This window comes from Pistacia vera, unplaced genomic scaffold (assembly GCF_008641045.1).
Source record: "Pistacia vera cultivar Batoury unplaced genomic scaffold, PisVer_v2 Contig58, whole genome shotgun sequence".
NCBI classification, from domain to species: Eukaryota; Viridiplantae; Streptophyta; class Magnoliopsida; order Sapindales; family Anacardiaceae; genus Pistacia; species Pistacia vera.
Genome location: NW_022196423.1, coordinates 610,439 through 637,277, shown reverse-complemented (window position 1 = coordinate 637,277; position 26,839 = coordinate 610,439). Strand labels below are relative to the sequence as shown.

The 26,839-nt window shown below is 34.9% G+C and overlaps 2 protein-coding genes across 2 annotated transcripts; one reads left to right on the top strand and one right to left on the bottom strand.

The window, feature by feature from the left end:
- Positions 1–796: 796 nt before the first annotated feature.
- LOC116109463 lies at positions 797–4,846 on the bottom strand. Its single transcript, XM_031395678.1, has 4 exons — positions 4,612–4,846; positions 3,762–3,892; positions 1,864–1,968; positions 797–1,500 (listed from the first exon to the last, which is right to left on the bottom strand). Exons 1-4 carry the CDS (start codon positions 4,687–4,689, stop codon positions 1,056–1,058), a joined length of 759 nt encoding a protein of 252 aa, XP_031251538.1. The 5' UTR covers positions 4,690–4,846; the 3' UTR covers positions 797–1,055.
- Positions 4,847–6,952: 2,106 nt separating this feature from the next.
- LOC116109461 (ankyrin repeat-containing protein P16F5.05c) lies at positions 6,953–20,519 on the top strand. The gene is made up of 6 exons (XM_031395673.1): positions 6,953–7,184; positions 7,272–7,359; positions 18,509–18,573; positions 19,667–19,735; positions 19,814–19,863; positions 19,972–20,519. The coding sequence occupies exons 1-6, from the start codon at positions 7,104–7,106 to the stop codon at positions 20,081–20,083; spliced, it is 465 nt and encodes a 154-aa protein (XP_031251533.1). The 5' UTR covers positions 6,953–7,103; the 3' UTR covers positions 20,084–20,519.
- The last annotated feature ends 6,320 nt before the right edge of the window (positions 20,520–26,839 follow it).

The window sequence follows — 26,839 nt, the reverse complement described above, 5'->3', positions numbered from 1 at the left end:
GCCCAAATTAAAAAAGCCATATCAATTTATATTAATATTTTTAAGGATACAGACCAATACGTATCATATCGTATCGTAGGATACATATTAATGTATCGAAAAGTTTATGATACACCCTTTAATACGTATCATTGGCGACTCGTATCGATTCATATCGCGTATCGTAGAATACTAAATCACGTTAGAAATGATCATCCATTGTTTTATAAGAAGATTAGTTATTTGAAAGTTGTTCAATGCAATTCTGGATGAAGAAAGATAGGTTAACTAACCCTTTTATTAACTTTTTCTCACAAACGCGACGTGACAGTTTGCATTTGGTCAAACAAGACCTATTGTGAGCTGATCAATTATAAGTTGAGATATCTCGTTTATGAAAGAAAGTTAATGAAAATAGTTTTATCAGTTCAATATTACTCATTTTGAATATCTACTATTGCTCCATAATTTTAATCCGGCAAATTGATTTGGTAAATCCTGTAAATAATCATAAGCAATCATCTTTATAAAATATTGATGTCTTACCATTTATTCATCAACTTCATCCTTAACCATGATGGAAAGTGATCTTGTAATTACTGATCACTACATGCTTTCATATATTTATGATCTCATAATTATTTCTGAAATAACAATCTATCTGTGTCGTCATCATTCTGCAAGTTTTCCATCACCAACACAATTTATTTTTAGATCGCAAAATTAAACAGTAGAATCCTGACTAAGTACTACCAACAGAGGATAAATATTATTTGATAAATAAAGATTCATTATTAAACACTAAACAACATACCAATGGTTAAATTTCTTGCTTATTTACAGTTTATTTTCCATTCCAACTTCCCGGATAAACAATAGTAAAAGTATTCGGAATTTGTTTATCAAGCAGTTGACTAATCTGAAGCTGAATTTTCAAAGATACAACATAGCAGTGATTCAACTACTGATCAATGATCACTGCATACCCAACCAACTAAATATGTATTTATTTCACATAGTTAAAAGCATGGAAATACTGTACAAAATGGCGATCAAGTACATGGTTTTAAGGCTATTTATTGAGGACATGAGGGGCCGACGCTCCGTCCCAACCTCACCAAATGCTCTTGATGTTTCACTGCAGCCGCCTTATCTGCAGCTTCACGCTTAAGAGCTCTCTTTGCTCGTCGTCCCGTTGCTGGGGTGTTTTTTGCAACCTCTTTCTTTTTACGCTCGCGTGAGGAACTAGCACCTGAGTCCTGCAGATTTGGGCGATGGACAGGCCTTGCTTCTTGGCGCCCTGCCCTAACATATCCATTATCGCCCCACCTTCTATTGCCTATGCGAAGACTTGATGAACTGCTAAAGTAAACTTCATCGAGGTCATCCTCTTCATCCTCATATAGGTAATAATCTTCCGGATCATCATAAACCACTTCACGTTCCTCCACAACCAAAGGTTTAAACCATGACGCCCTAAGAAGTAAGCACACGCTCTCCTCAAACATATAATCACGAATGCTGTTATAACAAAACAAAATGAGTGAACAATTATGCAAGAAAATAAGTTGGTATTCATAATTGTGAAGTCACTCCAAATGTTAAGAAATCCAGTAAATCATCCCATTAAACACTTGGTACGTAATTACAACTGATCACTCACACTTAGAATAGGTTGAAAGTAAAATTCTACTCTGTAATATTTTCGGACTGAATCTGTCCTCAGCTTAATGAACCAAGCATTTCTATCCAAATTTTCACAGCCAATAGTGTTGTCAAAATCGATTCTAATTATTACATGACCATGACCCCAGCCTCTTAATTAAAAAGGAACTTCACATGACTCCTGGAAAGAGAACTGGAAAAGGGGATTAGAGATAATACCTGCCGTCCAGGGAACGATGCACGTCAAGGAACTCAAAGGGATTTTTACATTGAGGACAGGTTGGTGTATTATTGTATGACGCCCATTGTAGGATACAACTCACACTGCACAGCCAAAGTAACAGAAGAACATCCATCAGCACCAAATTTGCATGTCAATCCATAATTGAAACAGATAAAACAAATGTGTCAAACTTCCCATCGCACACCATCTCCTATAGTGCTAAATAGTTTAAGAAATATTTCTACCCATCAAAACAAAGGAAAAAGTAGATGCATTTTGTGGTTGCAAGGTTTAAGTTGTACAAATGTCAAAGAAAACAGTTATGCAATGGCTATATAAAGAGGTTGGTGAATGAAATTGAGCTTGGCATTTCGCTTTGGCTCCCCAATTAATTCTCAACCTCAAATCTGTCTTGGTTCCTTTCAATAACTTATACTCATTCTATTTTATTCACAATAGATGTAAAAAAAAAGTGTAATCTATTCAAATAATTGAGAGTAACAGAAATTTAAGAACAAAGCAACAAATTAAATTAAGAAAAATGCTACGTTTACGACCCAATCTTATAACCTTCTCTTACAACCCTAACATGTCAACAGATTGGCACTGTCACGTCAGCTCCTTTCACACCCAAGGCAACCAAGGCACTACAAGAAAGAAACGGTCATTTCTTCAGAAGGAACGGCTGTTCCTTCATTCCTTCATAAGGAATGGTCATTCCTTCATAAGGAATGGTCATTCCTTCTGTGAGGAGCGGTCATTCCTTCTGTGAGGAACGGCCATTCCTTCATAGGGAACGGTCATTCCCTATGAAAGAACGGTCGTTTCTTTGATATAGTCAAAATCATTTTATGCCTTAGGTATGGTTGAACTGACATGACTGTGCCAACTCAGCTGCCACGTCGAGATTGTAAGAGAAGTTTGTGAGAATAGGTTGCGGGCGTAGCATTGCTCTTAAATTAATTGCAAATACACAAGAGTTCTGAGTTACTAGTTCAGCTTTCACTTTACAATATCTTCCTACTTTCTTTTTCTCTTCACTAACTATCGCTCTCATATATTTACACAAACTTTATATTTATTCACAGCAGTTTTGTAATGAATAATATGAAATGAGCATAAGTTGATAAAACAACAGCAGAAACGTAGAGAATAGAAATGAAAATGAGAAATATAGGGGCATAGTTTTGGGCTCAAATTGAAAAGACTTGTATTAAAGACATGATTCTGAACCCAAAAGAATGAATTTAAATTCTTTTCCTTTTATTTGCCTATGAACAATCTCCTTGGACTCTAAATGAATCTAGCCCTTTGATCATAGTTCTAAATTCACTTTTTCACGTCCACACCCATCTGTTTAACACAATACCTTCCCATTTAGGCCTAAACTTCTGCTCCTACCAAACCAATAGAAATATTTCAACTCATATTCTATAAACATTCACTTCATTCTTTATATATACCTATGCAGAAGATAGCATAGTGTTCACCAGAAGGAAGCATTTGGTAAAAAGACAGTCTAAGGACACCAAGGAAGACTCCACCAAAGTGTTGCATAACCAATACATGCAACAGAAATAACAAAAAGGAAGATGAGGGACAAATCAACCTATCGTAATGCTGATAAGAAGACTCTTAAAACCAACAAAACAATTGTAAGTGCAAGAGAAATCTACACTTGCATCAAAAGCTAACTCTGTATGTACAAGTAGGACAACTTCTTTGTATTTCCCTGACATTTCCATAAGCACTTTATTCTTTTAAACATACAAGTAAGGAATCATATCTAAGAGTCACACACACAGAGAACGCCACAATCACAGCCAAAAGAAAAAAAAAAAGAGAGATTTGCAACATAACAGCAAAAAAAATAAAAGATTTTGATTGGACAAACCAGTAAGCGTGCTCGCAACCTTTTACAAGAGCAGTTTCCTGAAGCACTATCTTATCCAAGCAAATTGCGCAAATGCCACTATGATTCCCATAACCCATCTCACTGTTCTCAGCTTTCCTTTGCATTTCCTTCTAAACAATAAGATAACAAACCAAACTAATTAAATTTCTCCAGAACTAAAAATCCCACAAAAGGAAACAAAAGTAAGCACTAATGATGTGTCTGGTGGCTGAAAAGTTAAGAGGAAAAAAACAAAAAAAAACTGAAAGATTAAAACTTCAACTCTTCATTCCTTGAAACCGAAAAATCTCACCAACCCTTATCAAACTTCTTGACTGCTTAATACAAAGAAAAAAAATGTCACCAACCCTATTCAAACTACAAATATTTCCCCAAGAAAAGCGTTTCATTTCGCTGAAAATCATAAAAAAAAAAAAAAACCGAAAGTTCCAATTTTGAAATTCTCCATTGCTCGACACCGAAATCTCTCAACAACCCTTCTCAAAGTATAAGATGTAGACAATATATATATATTTTTTTTTTTAATCAAAGCTAAGGTTTTCCTAAAAACCAATCGCTCATAAAAACAAACCGAAAGTTACAATTTTAAACTTCTTCCATTGCTTGAGATCGAAATATCTCGCTAACCCTTTTCAAACTATAAGATACAGCCCAAAAGATGCTTTCAGATCAGCTAAATACGCAACAAAAACACATTCAAAAGTTTCATCTACACAAATTTTTCATCAAAGCTAAGGTTTTCACACAAACCAAACGCAGAGAAAACTAAACCACGAGATAGAAACGAACAACGGTCTGCTAATAACAGCGGTGAAAAAAGATGAAGGACCTGATCTGAGATGGAGAGATTTGCAACAGGGTTGACCAGTTCTTCACCGTCAATCTTGATGACTGAAGAAGTCATCATGATGATGATGATTAAGTTAAAAATGAAATGAAGAGATCTGTTATTTGTTCTAACTAGTAATCTAAATCTAACCTAAAATTATGCAAAAATAAATAAAAAAGAGAAAAGAAAGATGCTGAAGAATAATTCTGATGCTGAAGAGAGGGTTTTGGGGATCAAATTGCCCAAACAGTAAGTGGGGCATGTGGCTCACATAAATACTTCCTCTGTTTTTTTTTTTTTTTTAAATAAATTTAAGGTTAAATATCAGATAAACCCTTATTGTTTGATCGCATCATTGTGGCATTGGTGATTTTGGAAAATAACATAATTGTCAAATTGAACGGACCGAACCGTACCAGCCGGTTTGGTTACGTGATCTCATTGATCTCATTCAATGAAAGCAATTGATTAGTATTTATGTTAAAGAAATTAATTATTGGTATTAGGTTGAGAATTAAACCAAATCGATTGATATGTCACACTGTTAGATAGTAGGTTATTATATATTTTATGTTTATACACAAATTCTATAAAATCACGTATATAAAGTTATACCTAAAAACATCAAATTAGCAACCCTCCCTTTCTCAAAGTTCATCATCACTTTTTAACAATAAATGGTGTTGTGATATCGGATAGCTTCAAGTTGAATATTTGGTTATAAAGGTGCATAAATGGGTTGGATTTTGGGGGTATATGAGTGGATAAGCGACATCACCCAACAAATTGGTCTTGTGTGAGCATCATACCTTAGCAGTGGAGGAGTCACTAAAATTTCTTAAAATCATAAGGATCAATTTGATATCGTTACAAATTACATAGCTGTTTGAACTCCCACCAAAAATCAAATATTAGGTGAAGAAAATCATCCCAAATTACTTTATATAATTTAAAAATGGTTTTTTTTTTCATTGTTCCAGTTGGATGGATGGGACTATGTATGATAAGTTGACATGTGGGTGATATGAGCCAGGTGTTACCTATTTAATATCAACAGTTCAACACGTTTGTCTCAAGTCTCAAGGACCTTGATGTATAATATTCTAGGATATAAACCAAGGGGAATAACATTTTCCATCCCTAAGATTTTAATAAGTTTTAACCCAATATTTTCTAAAAGTAACACTTTTATCCCTTATTTAAAGCTATTTGGATGTCGAGACCCTGATTTAACACTAACAGAAAGGTAATTTAGGGTCTGTATGGTTTAATATTTTTCACTATCCTATTCATACTATTTTCAAAATACCAGTTTGTTTCCCTATTTTATTAAACTTTTTAAACCCCTTAAGTTTATTAATTTAAAACACCACTCGAAAAAAAGTTTAGAAATTAACAAAAACACCCCCACCCACCCACATTTGTCAGATTCCGGTGGTGGTCGGAATCTGGTATAATAGCCCACTATCGGCTGGATCTGACCGGTAGTGCACCGATTTATCATTTTTTGGCCAGATTCATCGTGAATCTAGTTGGAAAAGGTCATCTCGGCTCACGATCGGCCAGATCCAGCCAGTTATGCGTCGATACGGTAACTCCGGCTATCCTCCAGTGGTGGTGGTAGGCTGCCGATATTTAATAGGTGGGTGAAGATGTTTTTGTAATTTTTAATGTTTTTATTATAAGGGTGTTTAGTAAATTTATAAACCTAGAGGCTAGAGAGGTGTTTTTGTTAATTTTTAAATCTTACCTTGTTATTCTCATCCAACTCTAAAAATATCAAAAATACTAAAACAAACAGACCCTTAATTATTTCAGATAATTAAAGGGAAAAAGAAGGAAATTGTATAAAATTTTGAGAGAAAAAGACTATAAGGAAGCCTTGTGTTTGTATTTCAATTCTTAAGTGACAATCGTAAAAGTTTGAGGATGAAAGTGATACTTTAAGAAATTATGAAGACTTAATTTTGTGTAAAAATTAGAAGGATTAAAAGGTGATTCCCCTAAAACGGATTTGGGCAGTTGACAGTTTGACACCTAACTTCTCGAGTTGTCGTAAGCGCTGAAGAAACACCGCTTTACTTGTATCTCAAAGAATCACGGGCCTGGTGTGGGCAAACCTGGCCGAAGCCCAAGCCCAAGTCCGGGTAGTGACACCCCATATTCTTTGTATTCTTGAAGGGTTATTGTCTGTTCTTTTCGGCCCGACCAGGCTTCAGTATCAAAAAGGTTGGGCTTTTCTTGGGCCCATCAGGCCTATTCTGGCAAACCCGGCCCGAGATTTTGACTTGATGACTCTCTCCACTGCCATAGTGCCATGACTATTTCTGCAAAAACTAAAACTACAAAGTTAAAACCCTTCAAGAATCTGGTTACTCTTCATAATACTCCTGCGGAAATCATTTCTGCTAAGAACCTGTTTACAAAGGAGAGCTATTTCATCAGCCATAGCCATACAACACTACACAGCTGAAGACAGCTGAAGAGAACTAATGGGGGAAGAAGCAAACTCAGCAACAGGACATACCCAAGTCGACACGACGACCTCTGAGAACACTGAAGAGCTCCTCGAGGTTGATACTTTTGACTAAATTTCTATCTATATCTTTAGATTGCTAGTTATTTGATCATTGCTTTCAATTGTTTTTTGTGTTTTGCAGGCTGCTAGATATGATGACATTGATGATATCATAAGCTTGGAATCCGCTGGAGTTTCTCTTGATTCCAAGGATTCACAAGGACGAACAGGTAACTGTTAATACTGAATCTTCAGCTTAATGTTTGGAAAATACAAAAAGATTGCTACTTAATCACAGTTGAAATTACAAGTTTGATGTTTTAATGTTACATGTCTAGTGTTTTCGCAATTTTTCATGTTTGCGAAAAGTTATCTCCTTTGTTGTAGCCTGCTTTGTTTAGACTACTTTTCTGTGTATGTTTATTAGCTATTGTATTGTATTAGTTAAGAGGGAAAACATTTTGTTTTGATCTATTGTCTAAGAGGGTATGCAAACAAAAACTGATTAATTTGTGAAACACATGGAAGGTTTTGGGTTGGTTTGATTTTCGCATTCATCCTTACTTTGAAAAATAAGGAAGCTCATGGTTTCAGTATAAATTTTGGACAAAATTCATATTAAATTGCAATGATTGGCAATTTGGGCTCTGTGAACCATAACCATAGACATTTTGCTCAAACCAACAATGGGTGAAGCTAGTTTATGCGATGCTATGGTTCAATTTTTTTCAACTTCTAACTGATCAACGAGGGTTTGGGGCCCCAATTTTGGCAAAAGTTGGCATCTAATATTTTTGTAGGATAAGAAGAGCCCCTAATTCTATGATAAGGTTTATTTGCTTTCAGATGATAATTTCATTCACCTGGAGACCCTTAAATCCCTCTTCTCTAGGTTAAGATGTGTGGGGTCTTAGGTCTATTCTACAATGACTAATGTTGTAAGTAGCTGAGTTAGCCAATCACTTTTCGATTTCATCCAATTCTTTAACAGAACTCTGGATATTTTGGACCATTGAGTAATGCTTGTTTCTTTTCTATTTACTTCTTTCTCTTACAATTCAGCTCACGCTTTAGTCAATACACTGCTGGTTCTTTCAGTTTAGCCATCACTTGAGCATTCCCTGATCAAAGTTCCTATAGCCTATTGTGAAATAAACTGTACTTTCAAACCTTTACCGATGTTATTCTTCACAAGGACAGTAGTGTCTTTACAAGTCTTTAAACTCTCTTGAGAGTCTAAGCCCTTCTTCCCATATAACTAGGAGGTGCATTTTAACTCTCTCTGTCTCTTCATTTATACATCATTGTATATTATTTCCTGTATTGTGGAATAGACAGTCATTATTCTGACTTTAAGTAATATTTTTTTAATTTATTTGACATCTAGTAATGTCAATATTCAATCATATTGCAGTCTTTATATTGTTATTATATCTGAACGTATGGCAATTAATTGTGGTTATGATTGTCTTTTCCATTACAAAAAGCAGTGTCCAGAAGCTTTCAGAGCTCTGTTGGGATATTGTGACTCGTTTTCTTATTTATTCTCATGTGAAATTGTATGTTTTTAGAAAAACTATTTAACAAAGAATACAATTATAAATAGGAATAGAATTTAGGAATCCTATTAGGAATTAAAATATAAATCCTATTAGAATAAGAATATCTCATATACTACCTATAAATATAGGACTGAGAGGTTATGAGAGAATGTGAGAATACATGGTATTTGATGTAAGGGTTATTAAACACCATGGGGAGAGTGTCCTAGAAACTGGGATCGTTTTCACTTTAGTTATTGGGTTGAGGGTTGAGCGTGGTTAGAAACTAGGATTATTTTCTCTCTATTTATATTATGTTGTGTACTCTTGTATATCGTGTTCATGAAACTATAGTGGATTTCCCTCATCTGTGGATGTAGGTGGGTTATGCCAAATAACGTAGATATCGTATTTCTTTGTGTGGTGTGATTTTATTCCTATGTTATTTATTTCGAGTGTATGTTTTCTGCTGCGCGATCTCCTAACAAGCTCTTCCTCATATGCACAATTTCTTTTGCTCTCCTTATAAACACTATTTTCTCACCCACCAATGAAGTTAGTTACGAGAGACGTATTTTTTCTTTTGGTGGTTGTTCTAAGGTTTTGATCCAAATCCAACAACAATACACCACAAAACCAAGTCAAATTCGGCCAAGCATAAACTAGCACAAAACACTTACTTGAAAATAGACAAGTAGTAACCTTCAAGCATAAAGGATCACTGCACAGACTTAAATTTAATTCACCACCAAATCCCCTTGCCAAGACTTGGATAAAGAATTCTCAAACAAAAACACACAAGTTCTTTGAAAATGGATAAACCAAATGTTTCATAAATCTTGACTAATATTACAATAAGGAATAATTACCTTTATATAGGCAATTACAATGACAGAAAAGTAAATCACAAATACAAAGAAATTACAAATAAAGTCAGCAAAAATTACAAGTCATTTGATGAAAAACAAAGTCCGTGCCTATTTAATGCAAAGGGGACATAAACCCTTAAATCTAGGATCCTGGTCATAACCACTCTATTAGGTGTATAAGCTTTCTCTCATTTGATCAAAAGTCAATCAATGGTCCTAATTAATTCTACTATTAAGGGTGCATGAAGTTGCGCCTTATGGATCATGGAAATGAACCCAATAAGATATCATGTGAATTCTTCCTTTATAAATGCAAATTGGGCAGAATTGGGTGTCTTAGGCAATTGGGCTTCTTTTTTGGTGGACTTGGACTTCTCTTGATGTGCTTGGACTTAGAATAATTGGGGCCGATTTGATTGGACTCATCTTTTCCTTAGAACTTGTTTGGGCCGAATAGTCTTCATTTTTTTCCACATTCCATAAACCAAGTGTTTTAGGACTTGGAATGAATTTATTTATTTCAACCGAATTAGCAAGTGTGTTAGAACTTGAAATTCCTTTTCCACTCATGCTTGCAAATGTTTTAAGACTTGTAAACGTATCATCCTCCCCGGGTTGATCTAGATTTGCCCTCAAATCCAGATTGTCCTCTAAGTAAGGGCTAAGATCACCCACGTTAAATGTTGTCAAAACTCCTCCATACTCACTAGGTAACTCCACCTTATAAGCATTATCATTCATCCTTTCAATAACCTCAAAAGGTCCATCTACCCTAGGAGCCAACTTACTCTTTCTTTTGCTCGAAAATCTCTCCTTTCTCAAATGGATCCATACTAAATCCACCGGCCAAAAAAGTTTAGGCTTTCTATGTTTATTAGCCTTACTTTTGTTCTTTTCATTTGATTTCTCAATTTGAGCCCTCACAGTTTCATGGAGTTTCTTCATGTGCTTTAACTTCTCATTGGAATCCACACTTGGTTTAAAATCAAGGGATAAGGAAGTGAGATCAAAAGAGATAAGTGGATTTACTCAATATAACACCTCAAATGGAGTGTTACCCGTGGTAGAACTTGGACTCCTATTATAAGTGAATTTCAGCATGTGCTAATTGCAAGTCTCAATCTCTCAAATGTTTGCTAACTAAACTTCTCAAGAAATGACCCAACACCTTATTCACCACTTCAGTTTGGCCATTTGTTTGTGAATGATGTGAAGTGTTAAACATCAATTTAGTTCTTAATTTACCCCATAAACTTCTTCAAAAATGACTCAAAAATTTGGTGTCCCTATCCGAAATAATGGTTCTTGGAATTCCATAAAGTCTCACTATTCCTTTAAAGAACAATTTGGTAATTTTAGATGCATCATGTGTGGTATGACATGGTATGAAATGAGCCATTTTTTAGAACCTATCAACCATTACCATGATAGAATCCTTTCCCCTTTGGGTCCTAAGCAATGCAACCACAAAATTCATGCGAAGGTCTTCCTGAGGGTGCTTGGCTATGGGTAAGGGTAAACATTGGTCAGCCTTGAATTGACTTTTAGCTCTTTAACATGAACCATATCTTCTAATAAGAGCTTGAACATCTCCCAGCATTTTAGGCCAATAAAAATATTCTTTAATGGTCTCTAGGGTCTTAGTAACCCCAAAATGGCCTGCCAACTCACCATTAAGTGCTTCCTTCATGATCAATTCAGGTAAACTTGATTTTCGGTCCTGGCACTCCTCATAGCCGAGAAGAACCAAGAGACGGAGCACCCTGATTTCCACCCGAGAGTTCAACCTCTTTTGGATGAGTTTGCAGATGTTCCTCAAGAGTTGCCTAGGGGTTTGCCACCACTTTGACAGATAGAGCATCACATTGATTTAGACCCCGGTGCTCCTCTTCCCAATTGGCTAGCATATAGGTGTGATCACAAAGAGTCAAAAGAGCTACAGAGGCAAGTTGAAGAGTTGATTTCTATGGAATTTGTGAGAGAGAGCATGAGTCATTTCTTGGTTCCAACCTTGCTTATGCCCAAGAAGGATGACACCTACCGAATGTGTATTGATAACCGAGTCATCAATCGGATAAATATCAAGTATAGGGATCCCATACCTTGATTGGATGATATGTTAAATGAGCTTCACGGTACAACCATCTTCTCCAAGATAGATCTAAGAAGTGGTTATCACCAGATTCGGATGAGGAAAGGAGATGAGTGGAAGATGACTTTCAAGACTAAAGGGGGATTGTATGAATGGATGGTGATGCCCTTCGGCTTGTCCAATGCATTGAACACCTTTATGAGGCTAATGAATGAGATACTCAAGCCTTTTATAGGTCAATTTGTGGTTGTGTACTTTGATGATATATTGATATATAATGCATGTGAAGATAGCCATGTAGAACACCTTAGATTAGTGTTTGATTTGTTGAGAAAGCAAAACTTGTATGCTAAGCTTGAGAAGTATGAGTTGTTTATGAGACAATTGGTGTTCAGAATTATAAGACTTAACACATTTGCTGATTCGGTTGAAATAAAGAAATCCATTCCAAGTCCTAAAGTACTTAGTTTATGGAATGTAGAAAACAATGAAGATTGTTCGGCCCAAACAAGTTCTAAGGAGAAGATGAGTCCAATCTAATCGGCCCAAGACATTCCAAGTTCGAGCACATCAAGAAAAGTCTAAGTCCACCAAGAAAGAAGCCCAATTGCCCAAAACACCCAATTTGGTCCAATTTGCATTTATAAAGGAAGAATTCACTCCTTATTGGGTTCAATTCCATGATCCACAAGGCCCAATTTCATGCACCCTTATTAGTAGAATTAATTAAGACCATTGATTGGCTTTTGATCCAATGGGAGTAAGCTTATACAACTAATAGGGTGGGTAAGACAAGGATCCTAGATTTAAGGGTTTATGTTTCCTTTGCATTAAATAGGCATGGGTCTTAATTTTGAATGAATGGCTGTGATTTTTGTTGACTTTATTTGTTATTTCTTTGTATTTGTTATTTACTTTTTTGTCATTGTAATTGACTATATAAAGACAACTATTCCTCTTTGTAACATTAGTCAAGATATATGAAATATTTAGTTTATCCATTTTCAAAGAACTTGTATGTTCTTGTTTGAGAATTCTTTATCCAAGTCTTCGCAATGGGATTTGGTGGTGAATTAAATTCAAGTTGGTGGAATGATCCTTTATGCTTGAAGGTTACTACTTGTCTTGGTCTGAAAATTTGCAAGTGTTTTGTGCTAGTTTATGCTTGACTGAATTTGACTTGATTTTGTGGTGTATTGTTGTTGTTGTGTTGTTGGATTTAGATAATTTGGTATCAGAGTTTAGGTTATGGGGTGGAGTAGAGTTGAATTAGGATTGAATATGAGAAGTTTGGTTAGAATTTGTGTTGTAGTTGTCGGATTTTTGAAGTGTTTGTGCTTGAGTTTAATTTCTTCTCCTAGCATTTCATTGAACCTATTTTCTCTTTCCACAAACCACTATTACCAACTCCCTTACACAGTGTCCCCAACTAACCAACTACCTTGTCACCTCATTCAATTCCAACTGAACCCATTCCATTCCAACCAAATCAACATTAAGCTCTAACCAAATATCAAACACACTTAATTAGACTAATCACCATTAATTAGTTTAATCTTTACTGTTCATAAACACTGTTCACGGGTTACTATTCACCTAAAACTTTAACACTTAACCTTTCCCTCCCAAATTTCACTATTCCCACATTCAATTAAAAAAAAAAAAAAAAAAGAGGTTGAACTCTCAGGTGGAAATCATGGTGCTTTATCTCTTGGTTCTTCTGAGCTCTCAGGTGGAAATCAGGTTTATATTCCCTTTGCATTAGATAGGCATGGGTCTTAATTTTCAATGAATGGCTGGTGATTTTTGTTAACTTTATTTGTAATTTCTTTGTATTTGTGATTTACTTTTCTATCCTTATAATTGCCTATATAAAGACAATTATTCCTCTTTGTAATATTAGTCAAGATATATGAAAGTTCATCCATTTTCAAAGAACTTGTGTGTTCTTGTTTAAGAATTCTTTATTTAAATCTTGGCAAGGAGATTTGGTAGTGAATTAAATTTTAGTTGGTGGAGTGATCCTTTATGCTTGAAGGTTACTACTTGTCTTGGTCCGAAAATTTGTAAGTGTTTTGTGCTAATTTATGCTTGGCCAAATTTGACTTGATTTTGTGGTTTATTGTTGTTGTTGGATTTGGATCATTTGATATCAGAGCTTAAGTTGTGGGGTGTAGTAGAGTTGAATTAGGATTGAATGTGTGAAGTTTGGCTGGAATTTGTGTTGGAGTTGCCAAATTTTGGAAGTGTTTGTGCTTGAGTTTAATTTATTCTCCTTGCATTTCATTGAACCCATTTTCTCTTTCCACAAGCCACTATTACCAACTCTCTTACACACTATCCCCAACTAACCAACTACCTTGCCACCTCATTCAATTCCAACTAAACCCATCCTATTCTAACCAAATCAACATTAAGCATTAACCAAATATTAAACGCACTTAGTTAGACTAATCACCATTAATTAGTCTAATATCCACTAATCATAAACATTGTTCACGGATTACTATTCACCTAAAACTTCAACACTTAACATTTCCCTCCCAAATTATCCCTACATTCAAAAAAAAGAGGTTGAACTCTCGGGTGGAAATCAAGGTACTTCATCTCTTGGTTCTTCTTAACTATGAGGAGTGCAAGGAGAGGTTTGTGTTTTAGGAAGGTTTTTTCTAGTTGGGTGTTGTTTAAGAGGAGGGTTTTGTGTGTTAGTTCTTTGGAGGGTGCTTAGGGAAGTGTTTGAGAGGTGGTTTATGCCGGTGCTTGGACAATGGTTTGGGTGGGGGCTAAGGGTGCAAGTGTAATGGTCTTCTTGTTGAACTTGAAGGAGTAAGTGTTCTTACGGCCATCATAGATCACCTCTTGATCATATTGTCATGGTTTTCCAATTAGAAGATTGCAAGTATCCATGGGAATGATATCACAAGTAACTTCATCCGTGTATCTCTTACCAATGGAGAATGGCACAACAACTTGCTTGACCACTTGAATGGCGTCACCATTGCTTAACTTGTAAGGATGAGTACGGTTAATCGTCGGTAGCCCCAATTTCTCTACAAGTGTGGTGGAAGCAACATTAGTGTAACTCCCACTATTGATTATCATTGAGCAAACTTTCCCTTTGATAGTGCACCTTGTGCAAAACAAGTTCTCCCTTTGGTTCTCTTGGGGGTTTACTTGAGTATGCAACAATCTCTTGAGCACAAGCATCTCTCCATTATTGACTTCCTCAATAACCTCATTCTCACTCTCTTTCACTTTTTCACTAAACTCCTTTTGACATACATCATCAATCTCATTAATCTCTCTAAGTGTCATAACCCTTCGGTTTAAACAGTTTGCTTAAAAGTGTCCATAATCTTGGCACTTAAGCATTTCTTGTTTTTCAAATCTGATCGTGGAGCATCATTCTTCACAAACTTTGATTTCTCCTTTTGTGTTTCATTTGCCTTGTTCTTGTCATAATCTTAGACTTCCCTTCCTTTGCTCTCTTCTTCTTTGTATTCTTCCACCACAAAGAAGCGTGCTCCTTGAACTTTAATATGGCCACCTTACATCTCTTCTCATCATTGTAGTTTTTGAACTCAAATACCCGCTCAATTTCATGTAGCCAATCAATGAAGTCATTTAGATCAAGACTTTCATTGAATTCGGGCAAGTTGATCTTAATGCCCCAATCATCATCAAAATTTCTTCTCTTCCTCCTAGAAGCCTCGGATTCACTAGAGGTAGCACTACTATCTCCTATTTCTTCCACTTGTGGTGGTGTTTGAATGGTGATTCTTTGATGGTAGTGGGGTCATCTTTCTTGATGGGGTTGGTGTGGGGTTCCTTCATGGATGGGTTGGGATTGGGTTAACTGGGCTATGTCCTTAGACATGTTAACCATCATGATCATCATTGTATTTATTTATTACTTAATATCATCAATTTTTCCTTGTAACTTCATGTTGGAAAATTCCCATGGTAGTGGGGGTGAAGCCGAGGGGGTTGGGGTTTTGTTTGCCCTAAGAAATAGGTGATTTTCGGTTCTATAAACAGTAACTTTGGGTGAACAGTAACTTTTTTTGAATATGGGAATAGTAAAATGTTGGAAGGAAAGGTTAAGTGTTTAAGTTTTAGGTGAATTTGGTTTAGGTGAATAGCAAAATGTGGGAAGGAAAGGTTAAATGTTTAAGTTTTAGGTGAATTTGGTTTAGATGAATAATAATCTGTGAACAGTGTTAATGAATAGTGGAGATTAGACTAATTAATGGTAATTAGTCTAATTAAGTGTGTTTAGTGTTGGTTAAGGCTTAATGTTGATTTGGTTGGAATGGAATGGGTTAAGTTGGAATTGGAGGGGAATGGTTAGAATTGAATGAGGTGGCAAGATAGTTGGTTAGTTAGGGACAATATGTAAGGGAGTTGGTAATAGTGGTTTGTGAAAAGAGAAAATGGGTTCAATGAAATGCAAGGAGAAGAAAATAAACTCAAGTACCAACACTTCCAAAATCCGGCAACTCCAACACACAAACTTCACACCTCTGTTTTAAAACCCGGACCGTCCGGTCTGACCGGTTCGACCGGGAGCTGTCTTTTACTTCGGTCCGGGTTTACATAAAACCGGGAATGTTAATAAACCCGTTTTGGACCAGTAATGGACCAACGGAACAGTATAAAACCGTCGAACCGACCGGCCCGAGGCTTAAAACGGTTTGTCTAATTCAAAAAAATTCTTATTCCTAAACTAATTTTAGCACCATTTCATTATCTTGCATTTTCATCTTCAACTGTAAAGAAAAAGTAAGGAAAGGGGAAGGGAAGGGAAGGGGAGGAAGAAGAAAGAGAAGAGGAGACACGAGACAGAGTAAGGAAGAAGATTAGAAAAAAGAAAAGAGGAGATGAAGAGAAAGAGAAGGAAGAAGAAAGTGAAGAAAAATTACAGTAGAGGAAGAAAGAGACGAAGAAGAAAGAGGAAGAAGAAAGTGACGGGGAGTGATGGGGGAGAGAGAAAGAAAAAAGGAAAAAGAAAGAAATTGATGGAGAGTGATGGGGAGAGAGAGAAAAGTGAAAGATAGAAGTGATGGGGAGAGAGAAAAAATAATTAATAATAAAACTTGAGGGTGTATTTACTTTATTTTAAACTCATAGGGGTTTATATGTAACTTTTAGGGATGTATTTACTAGTTTTTAAACTTATAACAATTAATGGAATTATTTAAAGATGGGACTATTACATACCGGTCAGACCGACCGGTCCAATCGGTTAGACCGGTCAACCCGTGAATAGGCCCTTTGACTGGGTCAACAAACGGTTCGGTTTTTAAAACTATGCTTCACACATTCAATCCTAGTTCAAATTTACTCAACTCCACAACCGAAACTCTGATACCAAATGATCAAAATCCAACAACAATACACCACAAATTCAAGTCAAATTCGGTCAAGCATAATCTAGCACAAAACACTTAATTGCAAATTTTCGGACCAAGACAAGTAGTAACCTTCAAGCATAAAGGATCACTCCACCAACTTGAATTTAATTCATCACCAAATCCCCTTGTCAAGACTTGGATGAAGAATTCTCAAACAAGAATACACTAGTTCTTTGAAAATGGATAAACCAAATATTTCATGTATCTTGACTAATATTACAATGAGGAATAGTTGTCTTTATTTTATATAGGCAATTATAAGAATAGAAAAGTAAATCACAAATACAAAGAAATTACAGATAAAGTCAACAAAAATTACAAGTCATTCAATGAAAAACAAAGTCTATGCCTATTTAATGTAAAATGGACATAAACCCTTAAATCTAAGAGCTTTGTCATAACCACTCTATTGGGTGTATAAGCTTGCTCATTTTGGATCAAAAGTCAATCAATAGTCCTAATTAATTCTACTAATAAGGGTGCATCAAGTTGGGCCTTGTGGATCATGGAAATGAACCCAATAAGAAGTCATGTGAATTCTTCCTTTATAAATGCAAATTGGGTGTTTGGGGCAATTGGGCTTCGTTCTTGGTAGACTTGGACTTCTCTTGATGTGCTTGAACTTGGAATAACTTGGGCCGATTTGATTGGACTAATCTTCTCCTAAGAACTTGCTTGGACCGCAGAATAGTCTTCATTGTTTTCTACATTCCATAAACCAAGTGTTTTAGGACTTGGAATGGATTTCTTTATTTCAACCAAACTAGCAAGTGTGTTAGAACTTGGAATTTCTTTTCCACTCATGCTTACAAGTGTTTTAGGACTCATAAACTTGATTCTCAATAGGTTTCCTACTAGAGGGGCAAAATCTAACCTGAAGAGTAGCGCTTTTTTTTTTTTTTTTTAATGAATAGGGAAAATAGTGTATACTTTTAATTTGTAAGATTTACCAACATACTTTAGCATTAATGCGCAGATTGTTTTCTGCTTTATTAATTTTTAATTCTATTGTTAATTTACTGCTAAACTCAAAGGTTAAGTTGCTAGATTGGAGCCCATTACTAACTTTTATTCTCTAAGAATGATAAAGCATCACCTTGCCTGTTAAGTTTTGTTGTAATGATCATTAAGGTGTAATTTATCCACTGGCGGTTGAATCTATCTTCATTTTCCCCCTGTTGGATAATAGATAGAAAGGTGATCATAAATGAAAAGCTTATAGGTATCTTCTGTCTAAGCTTCACTGTTTTCTTCTTTCCATATCTAATATAACCAAATTTAGATTACCCACTCTAGATTAGATTCAAATATTGAAATTTCTCTAAAGGATTCTAACTTATTGATAAATTAAAGGAAAAAAAAATCACTAGAGCTCATGGTTTCTGAAAATGAAACTGCTATTTTGTTGATGTTTCTTCTGGTTCCATCTACGTTTAATTAATTCTGCTTGTGTTCGTGTGCAGCACTTCACATGGCTGCAGCTAATGGACATCTCGGCATTGTGGAATATCTCATTGGCAGAGGAGTGGTGAGGAAGAAATCTTCACAAATATTTTCATATGATTGTTTGAGATCACTCTTCAATTAGTAGATAATTGGTTGTTGGTATATTTTGGGGTTCCTTTTTTGGCATGATGAATCTGTTCTCTCTGTATGTTACTAATTTTACACTACACTAATCTTTGGATGTTGTGTTGTATTGTTAAAATAATGATTATGTATGTGTTTGTCTGTTCGCCCATAGCAAATCACAAAATTTGTGTATCTATGCAAAGCTTAATTGGCGGTGGTCTGTGTCATCCATTCTTATGTCTGAACTGCCCATGATTTCTTTTTAAACCAACACATAAAACCTAGTCTGATCTGACCAAAGTAAGGATAAGATACCAGTGACTTCAAAGTTGATCTACTGATTAATTGTTCCTGCATGCAAAACACTTGTTTGGAATGAAAACCTCAATTGATGATGTTATTCAAGAGGAATGTTTGTTATTAGTTGGTTGTCCAGATCGAATTTGATCTGACAGAAAGCAAAGATTGATCATTTTAATATAAGAGCATTTATCACATAATAGTTTAATTTAGAATGTATGTGCAGAACATTGATTAAGGCCTGATCTGATTGATTTGTGTGAAAGTGGAGTGTGCCAAGTCTTTCTTGCATTTGTGCATTATCGATTGCTGCTGATTTATCTTCATGAACTGATTGGTTGTGTAAATTGTGTCATGGGGAGCTAAATTGTCTGCTAGATGGTAACTTTTCAGATTTTAAATGTCTTATAAAATGTGAAGTGTTTGCATCTTGCAGTATGGTTGCATTACGGCAATTATAGAAATTCCCTTGTATGATTTGTTTGCCTTTCGTGTTCTGTCCTGTAGAGCCTTATTGCAGCCTTAACTAGCTTATTTGTGGTGATTCTATTCAGTTTTTGTATGTTCTTTGGTCTTGGATTGTGTTTACCACTACTTTTTTATGTCTGCGAAGGATTAAACCATAAAAATACACCTCTACTTTTTATATACATCATTGTGTTATGGTTTTTATGGTCCTGGTAAGCTATAATAGTTAAATTACATGTATGGGAAAGCTTTTTAAGTTTTTGCATCTTCTATTTGAGCAGGATGTTAATGCTTCTAATGAGGAGAAGAACACGCCTCTTCATTGGGCTTGCCTCAATGGACATATTGAGGTAATCACCATGATCCCCATGTACACAAATTTCTATTTTTCATTTTTAAAGTCCTTTAATAGATGATTGGTGTTTCAGGTGGTTAAAAAATTGATTCTGGCAGGAGCAAATGTAAGCATGTTAAACAGGTATTATTCCTAAAATTCAATCCGGAGTTTGGTATTTTACTTTTCTTTAATATCATCACCAATGTTTAATTCGTGTATACAATCAATTTTCCACCTGTTGTTGTTCAGCCATGAGCGGACCCCAATCGATGAAGCTGTGAGTAGGGGAAAGATGGATGTCATCGATGCCATCAATGCTACAGCAGCACAAGTTGAACTAGGTGGTGTCACAGTTTCCTAACTGTTTCTAATTGGTCAATTCTTTCGTTTTCTCCTTTTTTTGCTCCATAATGTGAAATTTTTGTGAAGCTCTAGTGGGTTCCCCCTTATTTCGCTTTGTTACTGTGATGCTTTGGAATAATATAAATCAAATTTTCTATACAAAATTCTCTGAGATAGTGCCTTGTTAATAGCAAGAAAGTGTGAGTTGAGTGGTTGCTTTTTAGTGCTTTAAGATATAATTGTTTCTAAGATTTTTTTTTTTTCTCCTCTTCCGCACAAAAGATTTCAAAACTATTCTTGGCTCAAAACCAAGTAAACCTAATGGAGGAATAAAGGTAAAAGATCCTCACCCCCTTTCCAGATTCATTATTGTCTCTCTTTCCCATTATCCGTGGCTTTGTTATGGCTTTGTTTTAGTGATTGAAAAGAGGAATGGTACAGCATCAAGCTTATCTTGGAATAATGACTTTTTTAACTCACTGTTGTTGCTGCATCTTTTGCATTCATAAATTGCTTTTATACATAAAGTTTGCAATAGGAATTCCATTTTCTGTCTCAAACCAATAATAAACTCCTCAATTCTCTTCTGTCGGAACGATATATTCATTATTCAACGAGCAACAGTTGTTTTTTTGTTCTTTTGTTTTCCACTTAGATTTTCTGTCCGTACAAAAGTTGGAATAACTTTCTCAGGGAATATATGAATGACTACATTATTTTGTCCTCGAATAACTCTTCTTCATCCTCCCAATCCTTGTAAGGCCATGTTTGGGAGATCGGTGTTGAGAGCTGCAAAAGTCATTTTGGAAAGTGCTTTTCTTTGTGGAGATAAGTTTCTTTATAAGATTTGGCCAAACATGAAGGCTTCTCATTTGTTTCAGGAATAGTCACAAATTACTGTATTTCATTTCTGGGAATAATCGGTTTTGCAACACTACCCTTTGCCGTACTAAAGCATTGATAAGATAAAAGCTGAAAAGAATTTCAAACCAAAAGAGTTGACGATTGATTGCTTTGCACAATCAGATTATATGTTCTAAAAAAGCTATGTTTTGCAATCAATTTGAGACAAGGTATAAATAATGTGATACGTTCATCTCATTTAAGACTTTCTTATGAATATTTTTTCTTAACATAGATTGTAGTTTAACATAATCTTGATTTATATAGCAACTAGCCATAAATCATATGCACAAGAAGTGAGATTTTTGTTGCCATTGCGGATGGCTTTATAGCAAAATAATTCTTAAGAATGGTCAGGGATAGGAAAAAAAAAGAAATGGTCATGGCACGTAACAAATAGTTTCAAGAATTTCAACACCATGTAACAGGAATTAAGTTATCAATCACATTTTTCTTTCTAATGTATTATTGAATAATCATGGCAGTGAAATGATGTGCTAATCATTTAAAATGATTCGTCGGATGTGTTCCGACACCCTGTTTCAAAAAAAAAAAGGTATTACCGGATAATCATTTTCCTAAATTTATTTCTTATATTACTACTCACTTTTGAGTTGTTGTCATTTGACTCAATATAAATTTAGCTTATTTCATAAATTAAACATTAAACCTAATGGAATACTAACAATGGAGTACAATGTAAAAACCTAACTCATAGAAAAACCCTAGACCTAATCCTAATGTGAACCTAGCTTAATCATAATCTCATCTAATCCTAATTTGCAGCATATAATAGGAAACTAGAATCCTAACATCCACTCTCTTTTAAAAAACCGGACCGGACTGGCCGTTCGGACCGTGTTGGACCGGGAACCGATAGCTTCTCCCGGATTTAGGTCTCAGGGGGGTTTTTGAAATATTTAAAATTATGAGGGTTACTTTGTAATTTTATAGGGGTATTTTGAAGATATATCAAAATTTAAGAATTAATTGGTAATTTTATTGGGGCATTTTGTAATAAATAAAATTTTAGTGACCAATTTAAATTTTAGGGAATTTTTGTAATATATTGAAATTTAAGAGGTTAATATGAATTTTTTAAAAATAAATATTGTTGATGTCATCGGTCCAACCGGCCGGTCCAACCGGTTGGACCGATTAAACCGTGACCCAGACAGCAAAACGGTTTGCCCTCCGATCCGGTTTTTAAACAATGCATCCACTGTCCCTTGAAAGAGGGCTTCTGCCCTAAGCTAGTTGACACCAATGGTTTCTTTTTCCATACTTTAGGGAGATTTAAGGGTTGCTTTTTTGGCTGCCACTACAATTGCTTCCTCTTAATTCTTCCTCCATAGATTTAAATTTAATGGGTTAACTTTAAACTTATAAGAACGGTAATAACGTCACCTAATAATTCATCTTGTAGTGGTTAACAAACATAAATCTAGAAAATAAACCAAATAAAATAATATTCAAAAACCGTTTTAGGTAATCCAATTATTCAAATTGCCTAATAGTTGTTACATGTTTGCCACATTTTAGTGAGATCTCCTCTTTCATGAGCTTCCTCCAATTAAGAAATTGTTTAAGTCAATTCTCCACTATTTTATTTCCCCTGGCCATGTGACTTTTGACCATATAGATTTCATAGTCGAAGGGAGTTTATGATGATTTTGCCAAAATTTTCTCATACCTAAAAAGTCTTGCCCATATATTTTTGAAACCTCCGAGGAGGTCCGATATAAACCTACTTAGCAGTATTATAGTCAAATCTTTATCAATCATCTTTTGGTTAGATTCTTTTAAGAGTAATAATAATGATAAGAAGAGATTAATTAATTAAAAGTTAGGGCATTGGTAATGTTTAGAAAAAGTAGAGAACTTTACAAGACACCATAAGGCATCAAAGATTAAATAGGGAAATGAAACCCACAAACAAGGCAAAAATGAAGTTTGAAAAAGATGAATCAAAAGAATTGGAGTGGGCGGTGAGAGATAGATTTAAGTCCAAGTAAAAATGGGTGGTGGTGGTGGGGGACTTTTGCTTTTTCATACAAAGTTGGAAACACATAAAGAATCTGTCTTTTGTTGTCTACAAGTGTGTTTTGGTTTCTTGTTCTTAATTCAAAACCAGTTTTTTATTTATGGAAATCAGGAAACAAAAATAGTATTCTCAATTCCTTATTTGTATCCCCTAGTTATGTTCTGCTTTTCAAGTTTGCCATTAAAAGTTGTTGTTGAGAATCACTAGACTCCTGTGGAGGCACAGAAAGACTTGAAATTTGATGAATGAATACGGTAAGATGGGATATAAATATAATATATATATCTAATTTGTATCTATATATATATATATATATATATATCCCACATCGTCTAATAATCAGAAAACACTCCTAATTAATTATATGTCTAGTGTTCTTTCTTGTGAGATATTTTATGAGACCTGGAAGATATTTTCTTACCAAACCTCTTAATCTTACCATTTTTTAGCTTTTGATGGTGTTCTAAGAGGGGACTTAAAGTCTTAAACTCCAAACCTTGTAAGAGCAAATCACCGGCATTAACTAGAAAACTTGTAGGAACAAATCACAAGCATGATTACTTAACTGACCTCATATGAGAGAAAAGAAAAGTCTTTAGTTTGATTATTTGACTGATCTCATATGAGAGAAAAGAAAAGTCTTTAGTCATACAGATGCCCTCTACGAGGGGGCTCAAACATTAAACCTTGTAAGAGCAAATCATTGGCATGACCATGCTGAGTGGTTTCAGAAAGACTTTCATGTTATGCCTAATTATGTAACTAGTTCTACGTTTGAGATTTGCTCAAAACTCTTTTTCACAACCCTTACTTGGCATTTCCAGGCAAAAAACTGGAAGCTGCACCTATAAATTGTAAGAGAGAGTTTAGAGATTGAGTTGTAAATGTAATATTACTCTTAGTTCTAGACATATTACGGGGTGTCCGATTATGGGTATCCTGTATTTTTTTTTAAGGAACCGAAACCGACGGTTCCTTGAAATTTGGAACCGAAACTTGGGTACCCAGAATCAGAACATGTAACAACGGTTCAGATTCCAATTTCGGGTACCCTATAAAATTATAATTACCCCCCAAATTAAAAAAAAAAAAAAAAAAAAAAAAAACCTTAAAAACTTACTAATGCCCCTTCACCTGACGCTCGTTAACAAGAATAAAATTATAAATTACAAACTCTATTACTTTGTAAAGATAAATTCTCAAAAGTCAAATCAACTTACTTTAAATGTTATAAAATATAAATATAAATGTATTCACGTTACTTTTCTACAAAAGTTTTTATTAGCCCCCCTACTCTTTAATTTTATTTTATATTAGTCTTGGTTTCTGATTCCGGTTCCTAACTATAAGAATCAAAACTGGAATCGCACAATGACGGTTCCAAAAATTTGGAATCAAAGCCTACATGTTGATAGCCGGTTCCGAGTAGGAACCGGAACCAAACCTCGGATACCCATTGATTCCGGTTCCAATCGGTTATTTTGAACACCCCTAAATTACATATGGTCAACAACAACAAAAATAAATACAAATATTGGCCGGATAAAAATGTCAAAAATCTGGAATACCCTTGTATCTACTTAAGTAATTTGAGGTTTTTGTTTTTTCCTCAATTGATTCTTTGTTTAAAATTGTGCATAGTAGACAGAAAACAAACAATATTGTAGATTTGGAATTGGGAATACTCTTAGTCTTCAAGAGCTTCAGTTGTTTGTAAATTGTAACTTTCATAGCATCCAATATAGGGTTCTTGCCCTTGATGACAATGATCAAAGGAACTTATATTTTAAATTTTTCGACTTAGTGAAGACCCTTTAGGCCTTTACCCTTTTAAATAGTGTATCATTGACTTTTAATCTGAACATTAAAAACCTACATATACTTGCGTTATTAAACTTCATGTACATATGAAGGAAGTGGACTTAAGTGTTTGTTGTGAATTAAAATTGAAAGATTCCTATCATGAAACCCTAATAATGGAAGAATTTGCAAGGCAAGATACAGAAATAAACTAATTGTGCATGGAAACTGTCACATTGGGAATGAGGGAGTTCTTGTTTCAGAGTGATTTAAGAATGCGAGAGTTGAGCCTGCACTGTCATGAAAAAACAAACCATAGCTAGCAGGAGCAGATAACTGATAATGCCAAGAGAATGACAGTACAGGACTGTCAAATTCATGGATACTGCCAAGGAGAGCAACAGAGATTGATTTATTTTCTCCACTTTTTTTATGCATAACATGAGGATAGAAATAACTGTTAACTGTCAGGTACTCTTAGTAAAGCTACATTTTTCAACGAATAACACTACACTCATTCACACTTCTCAATAACCATCTTACTAACCTCTATTAAAATTATATATGATATCCGTACTATACTTTAAATTAGTACACTAATTAATAATATTCGTTAGTACGCATAATATTATTGTTTTTCAATACGTTAATCAGTAATTTAGCCAATCTGTAACACAAATTTCCTGTGAAACATAGCCGCATAAATAAGATCGAAGAAAAATTTAATGCTATTATTTTGTCGAAAATCACAATTAGACACAACATATCAAGCTGATCATCAGTGTAAGACTAGAAAGTTTGGCACATTTTAACTGTTGATAGAGGTTTAGAGCTTGAGGAAGCCTCGCCATAGAAATAGAGAGTTAGAAATCATATTCAGCATCTTAGCCACGAGAAAATCTTCTCTACACCATGATGCCTACACAACCACCCAATGATAGCAAATGTATTCCACTCTCATTGGCAGATTATATTGCAATATGTTTATATGGAAAGACTTTCCCCTAGGCTGCAAATGAAGTAGTATTAAATGATAAAAAGCAGTATAATCGGAATTTCCTGGTTGATGTAATGAAAATAACACAAAATGAATACATTAACAAATAGAAATATCTTTCTTAGAAACAAGCAAAATGATGAACAGAAATCAAACTGATCAATGGAAGATTACCAAGAAGAGAACCCCATCAAGAAACTGGGGAGAAGGAAAATGAAAATTTAACTACACCAGAATTGCATACAACAATTTAGCACTCTTAACAAACACTGAAAAGTTAACTTGCATCCGTCCATTATAAAGTCAAGAAATTGAAAAAACACACAATTCCCAGCTAAGTACAATCCAAGAATTCTAAAAGAAAAGATAAAAGTTACACATCAATGGAGCACAAACACTTGAAATTTTTAAGAACACATGCATTGCTAGCTTCTAAGATTAGCAAAGTTGGCAACACCTAGTATCTCCATCAATGACAAAGAGCACAAAGGGGCTTCTAAGATTAGCAAAGTTGGCAACACCTAGTATCTCCATCAATGACAAAGAGCACAAAGGGGCTTCTAAGCTTTACTTGTTCAATTGATCCTACAAAATCTAGTCCTCTTTTCAAAACATCAGTCATTAATGACAAAAGAACACTAGACAAAATCCCTATTCAAGCATCTGAAATTGGAGATGGAGATGAATAATTAAAATATCGATGGGATATACGCATAACTTTAAGTAAACATATAGACCGAAAATATTAACTTCTAAATGAATGATCAAACTTGCCCCGTTCCCACTCTTTCTTCACATGAAATCTTACGAGTAAATGAAGGAGCGACTATGTTTCTTTTTAATTCAATTTTAAATAAATAAATAAAGGCACTAGTCGTATTAGTGGACAAGAACAATTTATGGAACATAGATTACAAACCAAGCCAAAGGGGACGAATGCGTTAACCTACATGTGCAATCAAACTGAAAGTAGATAAGTATGAATGCAGGCAATGTAAGCAATGATAGACAGGAGGTGCTTAATAATTAAA